Raw genomic sequence first — 9,020 nt, 5'->3', positions numbered from 1 at the left:
AGAATAACAAAAAAACATTAATGAACATTGACTGCAATTATAATAATAATCACATACTAACCATTTATTTTTCAAATTCATTTTAAGAAATAAAAATTACACAAATCCTTAGTGAAATTATGATAACTCAAATTTATTAAAATTTTCCTTAAAAGCCCAATCCTCTAGTATAAATAGAGTCGCAATTTTCTCTTAAAAAACATCACATAAAAAAACATCGAGCATAAAATGGCGCGAAAGAGGATAAAACACGAGCAAATCGCGAATCAAAACAAGCGAAACTCTATCCTCGCCAAACGAACCGAAGGGTTCTTGAAGAAGGCCGAGCAACTGAAGACACTTTGCGGCGTTGACATGGCCATTATCGGCCACAAGCAAGGCGGCGAAAGCAATATGATTCTTTGGCCGTCGCCGGAGGAAGTGGCGGAGAGGGTCGACAAATTTATGGAGTTTCCATTGCTCGAAAGGAACAAGAAAATGGTGACTCACGAGAAATACATCGAGCAAATTCTGAATACCGAAAGGGAGAATCTTGCTAAGTTGAAGGAGGCTGTGCTTGTGAAGGAGGGCCATCACGTGCTTGCCAAGAAGCCTGTTGAAACCATGCACGTGACTGAGCTTGAAATGGTGGAGGCCATGGCGACGGACATGATTAAGAGGCTGAAGAACAGGGCTGAAGAACTAGGCATGCAGGTGGCGCCGACAGGCGGCGCTGCCCCCGGGCAGGCGGCGGGCAGACCGGATCGGAGCCTTAAGCAGGTGGTTGAGGCGCCGGAGGCGGATAAGTGGTTTTCTGGCGGCGCTGGAGGTAGTGGTAGCGGCGGCGGCGGCGGGTCTTCTTCTAGGTTTGGAGGGTTTTCCGGTGGTTCTGGTGGTGGTGGAGGTTCTTCTTTTGGAGGGTTTTCCGGTGGGTCTTCTTCTGGTGGTGGAGGTTCTTCTTTTGGTGGGTTTTCCGGTGGGAGTGGTTACTAGCCGTTGGCGGCGGCGGCAGCCATTAATGGCTACTAGTTGTTAATGGTTGTGAGTTTGCTGTTTGTTTGGTTTTTGTCTGTGTCTGTAATAGTCTTGTCTTTTGACATAATAATACCCAATAATTTATTACAGGCACAAAATTGGTGCTTCAAATATTATTTTTAGCATGTGTTTTTAATCAATTTTCACCGCAAGAAATTATCAATTTTATAACGAAAGTTTTTCGTTTTTAAATTTATTTTTTTCGTTACTAATATAATGATATTAGAGACGGAATTACGTTAGCTACGTGAACTTTAGGAACGAAATTCCGTTACAAATATATTATTTTTTTTTTGTAGTGAATTTGTTTGCTGTTTATTTGATAATTGGTTTGGTTTTGTTTGTGCTTTTGTTCTTTTGTTCACTCTTCTATCAAGAAAATATTTCTTTCAACATCTATATATTTAATTCTAGAGTTCCCAATATTTATCCAATTTCAACATATCTATATTTTATACCAAATCATATATATACAGTGGCGGAGCAAGAATCGTTCCTCAGCTAAAGGTGTTGTTGAGACCGAAGAGGCCGAAAAAAATAAATATTTTTATTATTTTAAACAAAATTGATGGTATATATATATATATTAACGTATTCAATTCCATAAAAGTATAAAATAATAAGAATTAATTGATCTGAACAAACAAATAATTTATATAACCAACAATATTATCAATGTAATGGTTGGACAATGGCTGGGGGGCTCGGGACCCCGAGCCCCCATGTGGCTTCACCACTGCATATATATATATATATATATATATATGAGAATGGTATTAGGTCCTTTATTCTCAATTAGTCAATTTCCAAAACTCTCGACAATTTTTAAAATTAAAATATGAACAATTACAGTTTTTTTTATGATTTTCTTTTTAATTTTAAATTTATAAATTCAAAAAACTGTATTTTTTTATGGATAATTATTTTTTATGAATATATATATATATATATGCTCTTTCATTCCGCTAATTTTATACACATTTCCTTGATAAATAACAAAAGAAATGTGTAAAAGAAATGAGTTTAAAATTAGCTGGTGGAGAAAGTTTTAACTTGTTATATGGAGTATAAAAAATATTTGTTACACTTAAGAAATTGAAAGTGATTTATTTTTTTGCATTTATAAATAAAATTTATCTTTAATTTAATCATATGAAAATTTATTTATAATATTATTTGTATTTTTGTCTTGGGAGAATTATATATTTTAAATTTTTTTTTTAACAACACTACAAGAAAAAATCATTTTTGTAACAAAATTTTTTTTTTCTCTAAATCTACTTTTTCTGTTACTAATGACATTAGAGACGAAATTAGGAATGAAAATGAAATTACGTTAGCTACGTGAACTTTCGGGACGGAATTCCGTTACAAATATATTATTATTTTTTTTTTGTAGTGCAAGGAGGATTGTGTGTATAAATTAATAATTCAACGAGTGCTGGGGTTTATTCATAACTTCTCATAATTAAAATGAATTAAATTATTCTTACTTAGTTAGGATTATCAATGGCTATAATTAATTTACCATATTGCTGAATAAATTAGTAAGTCAGCACATGCACATGATATATCCAAAGGGTTCTTTTAATTTCATTTTAATAGAATAAGGTCTATCCTTTAAAATGAAAACTTTGTCATGAATCATGTTTCTTTGGATAAAGTTGATTTCACATATATTATTTTTATATTGTCCACACAATTTTTTATCCTTCACGAAGAAAATATTTTTTCAAATTATTTTACAAAATAAACAAACTTAAAACCTTTGTCTAGTTTATTCTTTTGTTATTGATTCACCCTATTACGACAAATCGTGAACAAAGTAAACACCATGCGTAAAAATGACGCCGTCCCCTTGTTGGAAATTTTCATTCGCATGCAAGAACACTATGGAAACATTAAGTATAACTTATTAGATCCTACCTAAAAACTAAAAAAGTTCGTGTTTTAAAGGTATGACGAAGTAAGTGAGTAATAGATGAAAATTGGCAATATTATTTGATAATCGAATGCTTTTAGTTACACTTGTCATGGCCATAAAAAATTTATTGTTCCTAAATGCAAGTTATTAAATAACAAAAAATAAAGAAACTTATGTATATGCATATATTTAAGTACTTACGGTTGACAAACACGATCATTATCTAAATACAATTTGTTCGATTATACACATCAAAGAAGCTTTTATTTAAATGATCAACGAAGTAAGTAACAAAGGAATAAAAAGTTAATATACCATGTTTGCTAGATAATTATATATGTATTCAAGTGCACGTGTTACAACTATATAAAATATTTATGTAATAAATACTCTCTCAGTTCGGTAAAATTAGTCTATTTTTTGTATTTTACAAAAAAAGTGAATTATATTTGATGGACAAAAAGAGTATAAATTATTAAATTTTACTTTTAAAAAATTAATGCATTTATTAGTGTGCACGTTATGCTACGAACTTACTTTTACTAAAAACCGAAATAATATATTTTGTATATAAAGTTTTTTTTTTTTTTTTTCTGAGTGACACTTATTCCTACTAAATATAAATTATTACATTCCACACATATTAAAGAAGCTTATTTACTACGAAGGTAAATCTTATGGAAAAAAATAAATATATCAAATTGGTCGTTTAATTATCTAAAAGCTAATCATATTATACCCTTTACAATTTGCAAATAATTTAACTACTTTCTTATGTTTTCATATGCAACTTCAAAACATATTTAAAGTAAAAATTTACTACCCTTAATTACACACTCAATATTGAATTGTAATCCTCAACAACCCACCTACTCCCATGTTATATGTTCCCTTCGTCCAACTTAAATTGTTACTTAATTAGTAAGTAATTAAGAAGTGTATTTGTAAAAATAATTATAATTTAATAAAAATGGTTATAAATTAAGATTAAAATGACTATATAGTTTACTTAAAATAAATTTTTTTTTTTATAAATTATGAATCTTAAAATGTGATTAAAGTGTATAATTATATTTCCAAAAAAATAAAAAATTATGTAGAACAAATGAAAATAGAAATAACTGACAAATTATGTAGAACAAATAAAAATAAAAATAGCTGACAAATTAAATGAGACAGAAAATATAATATATTACAACAAAATCTAGAACGACGAACTAAATGAATAACCAAAAAAAAAAAAAAAAAATTAATTAGAGTTTACTCAAATTATCATAATAATAACACAATAACCATTTATTTTCTAAATTCATTAAATAAAAATAAAAATTACACAAATCCTTAGGGAAATTATGATATAAGGTCAAATTTATTAAATTTTTCCTTAAAAATCCAATCCGATTTTGTATAGAGAGTTGAATGCTTTTTTCTTAAAAAATATCACATAGAGCGTAAATTAGATGTGACAAAAATAGGTACGATCCGAAAATCTGGTTTGAACTCGGGACGAAAAAATTGTGTTTGGATTTCCAAAATTAAGTGCGAGTTTTTTCGGACCGTGCCTAGCCTGAACCGATTTTTAAAATTAATATTTAATATATTTATATATATATCAACTAATAAAATAATAAAAAAAATGTAGACATAGAATGATGGTAAAGTGTTTAAATTGTTTATATTAGGTTGCGAGTTAGATCATTTAAATAAAGTTTTATTAAATTAATTTAAAATTCAAAACTAATAAAAGAAAAACAATTTTAAAATAGTAGCTTATAAATTGCGGTACATAATAATATAATATACAATACATATTTAAGAATGCGTGATAATACAATATAATATATTAATTATTTTTAGTACAATAAGCATATATATAATACAACATAATATATAAATTGCACAGCGCACGTTTAGGGGTGTCAAAATTAAACCTGACCTCAAAAAATAAAACCTGTTCGACCTGAAATTTGTCATGTTCGGGTTTGGGTATTTTGGGTTTGCAAAGAATCACGTCGACTCGAACTCGAAACGAAAAAATTTGTGTCGTGTTCGGGTCGGGTTGACCTGATAACCCAAAATATAAACATTAGGTCGGGTTTCGTGTTTCGGATTGACCTGAAATTAGTTATTATTATTAATTTAATTTATAATATTTATAAAATATTAAATAAAAATGAATTTTTTTCGGTTAATTTAATTTTTTAAGTTTTCGGGTCTATTTCGTGTTGGGTTTCGGGTGACCTAAAACTAAATCAGGTTAACGTAAATCCGACCTGAAAGAATTCGTGTCATGTTTGGTTCTAGGGTTTCAGGTTAAATTTTGGGTTCGAGTTAGACAATTTTTTTGTTACCCCATGGCTCAACTCGACACGAACACGACCCGAAAATACGAATTGACACCCCTAGCATGCTTATCTACCTTGATGTTAGAATGTTGACCGGATCAAATGTAACATATATTATATGTAATATTGTAATGTGTTGTCAATTCATATCTTGCATTATATAATACTACTTTCGTTCGGCTCTAAGGGTCTCATTTACTTCTTGTGTGTTGATCTTTGAATATTAATTATTATATCAGAACATAGTGTAAATTAAGAAAAAATTGTAAAAATACTTCCATTAGTGTATTATAATACTAATAGAAGGATATTTGTACAAAAAATTATATAAATATAATGATATTTTTAATGGTAAATACAATGACGCAAGAGGTAAATGTGACCGTTAGAGACGGACGGAGGGAGTATTAACATAAATGGTGTATTATCGATCTATATGATCATGTGTTATATGACAATATAAATTGTGTATTATCGATTTATATGATCATGTGTTATATGAAATATTGTCATATGTTATAAATTCATGTATTGCATCTATATTCTATTAAAATAAACTGTGTAATGTTATGTGTTATCCCTATACATGTTATATACAATAAGTCGGATATTATATAATATTATTAAATAAGCTCAATCAATCAATAATAATATCAATTAATTATTTTGATAATTCATTATATATACGACTAGGATTAATCAGTTTAAGAAAATATACGAATTTAATTTATGCAAATCAAAATTTTAACCATCTGATTGAATTACTAATAGATCAATTCAACATTTTATTTATTTTGCGAAAAACAAAATAGTACATATTCGATGTTTTAAACATAAAACTTCTTCGGCACAAGTACGAGTGGTTCTTTCTTATTCATTGTAAGCCCGGGCAATATATCTTCGTCGACATTTTCTGCTCGAACTCCCGGAGGAAACTCCCAATCGAACGAGTAGACAAGATTCGCAATCATATGCTCGACATTGACAAGCCCCATAGACATTCCGGGGCAAATTCTCCTACCGGATCCAAATGGAATCACTCCATAATCTCGCCCTCTAACATCCGCACCATTGTTCAAGAATCTCTCCGGCAAGAACTCATCAGGGTTCTTCCAGTAATCGGGATCTCTTGCAATGGCCCATGCATTAATATAGACAACTGTCTTAGGTTCGATTTCGTAGCTATCTATGATGCATTTATCTGTAGTTTGTCTTGGCACAAGCAATGGATCGGGAGGGTACAATCTTAAACTCTCACTAACAACTGCTTTTAGGTAAGGTAGTTTGAGCAAATCGTCTTCGGCTATTAGTTCTTGTTGGCCATTGATAGACTCCCGGATCTCTGCTTGGAGTTTCTTCATTACATTTGGCGACTTCATTAAGGCCAACATCGTCCAAACAACGGCTGCGGCACTCGTATCCGATCCCGCGAAAAATATGTTCTATGGAGCAATAAAAATGGAATTAAGAAAAGTAAGAAAATATTTCCTTAAGCAAGATCTTAGGAATAACTAACTAAACCAAAATTAACACTACTTTGGCAGTCTATACGGTTTCTAATATAAATATATATTTTTTCTTTTGCAAAATATCACATCATTGTTTACACCAAAAGCTCAAATCAAAACTCTAAATTAAAAACATAACCAAATAAACCTTATAAACTTTCAAATCTTGAACAATTAAAAATTTTTAGTGTGTTTGTTTGAGAGCTGGAATTTTAGATTTAGATTTTTTAATAGTAAAATTTTGAATTTAAATTGTTGTTTGATAGTTTAATATAAATAAATATTGATGTGATATTATAAATATAAAGTATAATTTTAAAATAATATCAAAAAAATGAAACTAAGTTTTTTGTTTGATCGTTTTGAAAAAAAAAAAAAAATAGTAATTGAATAGTGAAAATTTTGTACAATTCATCAACATAATTTTTTAAAAAACTAGTATTACATAAAATATATTTGATTCTCACAAAATTTTAAATCAATTAATACCAAAACTTCCTATTATATATTCTCAAAAAATTTTAAAATTTCAAAACTTCAGGGCATGTGTTCTTTGTTCTTTCCCTAAGAAACTTTAAAGAATTTGGATGTAAACAAAAAGACAAAAGCATACCATAAGAAACCCTTTGATGGAATCCCAGGAAATATCCATCGAAGAAGTCTTTCTTTGCTTAAGGTCGATCAAAATTCCGAGAATGTCATCCACCTCATGTTTCATTTTCTTCCAATTGCTGTCCAAATGCTCGTCGATGAGTTCTTGATAGAACTCATCCAACTCCTTCCAAATCCTCTCGAGCCGAGAAATCGAACCCCACAAATAATCGAACCATCCCAACATCGGAAAATAATCCGACACAAAGAAAGCAGTCATCACAGCCTGACCCTCATGAAGAAGATGCTCGAATCTCCGAATATCAAATCCTCCCTCCTCGTACCTCTTCCCGAAAGCAATTCTACAAATAAGCGTGCCGAAAAGAGTCGTGGAAGTCGCATTCAAGTTCACAGCTTGCCCCGAAGATGCAGCCGCAGAAACCCTAGCGACCATTCGTGACATTTCGTCCTCCCTAAAGGGTCGGAAGGATTCGATCTTTTTCGCGCTGAGGAGATGGACGGTTGTGATCTTTCGCAGCTCTCGCCAATGATCGTTGTAGGGTGAAAAGGCCATGTCCATCCCATTGTAGGATAGTTTTTGTTGGCCGACGTGCTTAGGCCGACTACAAATGGATGACTCCTCAGTTTTTAGCACTTGTTCAGCCAATTTGGCCGAAGACACGACGATCATTGGGGTCGAGCCGAGCTTCATGCGCAGGAGGGGACCGTATTTTTTCGATAGGCGCCATAGGTGAAGATGAAGGTGTGTGGCTTTAGTTAATTGGTGGAGGTTTCCGATCACCGGAAGTGGCGGCGGCCCCGGCGGCGGACCGGGTTTTCTTGATTTTTTGAACCGGAAAAGAATGGATATGAAGATTGTCGACAATGTTATTAGTAGTAGTAAGAGGAGATTCATTTTTTTAGAAGAGTGAGGATTAGAATAATTTTTCACAAAACAATGTGATGTTCTTCTTTGAGAACTTTGATCAAATATAAATGGAAGGTTTTGAATGAATAAATATCAATTATTTTATCAATATTATTATAAAATCTATTCGGATACATACCTAACTCTATTATATTTTTGGGGAAATTGCTTTTTAGTTCGACCCTTTAATCATTTTAATACTTTAAGTGAATCATGTTTGAAAATAGTTCTGGTAAGTAAAAAAATTTTCGCTAAAATGGTCCTCCGGTGCCGGACTCGCCACACTGACAACCTTTGCTGACATGGCTAATATGTCATCGCGTCAGCGTTGCTGACATGGCTAACATGTCATCGCCACATAGATGTCACGTCGGAGGACCATTTTAGCGAAAAATTTTACATGTAGGACTATTTTGAGACAAAGTCCATTTAAATGTCCTAAAATTAATAAATGAGATCATATACGGGATAAAAAAAAAATAGTTTATCAAGATATTTTATAAAATAAAAATAAAAAATTCACGTGTCGCTGACGTGGCATTACGTGGCAACGACATGTCAGCTGCTTCAACGCCACATCAGCAACGGCAGGCCAGCATGGCGGCTCCAGCACCAGATGACTATTTTAGAAAAATTTAGTTATGAGACTATTTTCAAATAAGGTCCACTTAAAGTCCTAATATGATAAAAGGGGTCCGATACGGGACTAA

At 31.4% G+C, this 9,020-nt stretch overlaps 2 protein-coding genes across 2 annotated transcripts; one reads left to right on the top strand and one right to left on the bottom strand.

The window, feature by feature from the left end:
- The first annotated feature begins 228 nt into the window (after positions 1 to 228).
- LOC127252954 (uncharacterized) lies at positions 229 to 972 on the top strand. The gene has a single exon (XM_051277339.1). It carries the CDS (start codon positions 229 to 231, stop codon positions 970 to 972), a length of 744 nt encoding a protein of 247 aa, XP_051133296.1.
- Positions 973 to 6,041: 5,069 nt separating this feature from the next.
- LOC127253042 (6,7,8-trihydroxycoumarin synthase-like) lies at positions 6,042 to 8,348 on the bottom strand. Its single transcript, XM_051277453.1, has 2 exons — positions 7,405 to 8,348; positions 6,042 to 6,725 (listed from the first exon to the last, which is right to left on the bottom strand). Exons 1-2 carry the CDS (start codon positions 8,296 to 8,298, stop codon positions 6,111 to 6,113), a joined length of 1,509 nt encoding a protein of 502 aa, XP_051133410.1. The 5' UTR covers positions 8,299 to 8,348; the 3' UTR covers positions 6,042 to 6,110.
- Positions 8,349 to 9,020: the final 672 nt, after the last annotated feature.

This window comes from Andrographis paniculata, unplaced genomic scaffold (assembly GCF_009805555.1).
Source record: "Andrographis paniculata isolate CXL003 unplaced genomic scaffold, ASM980555v1 Contig49END, whole genome shotgun sequence".
Taxonomy (NCBI): domain Eukaryota; kingdom Viridiplantae; phylum Streptophyta; class Magnoliopsida; order Lamiales; family Acanthaceae; genus Andrographis; species Andrographis paniculata.
This window is presented reverse-complemented; position numbering and strand designations above follow the sequence as displayed.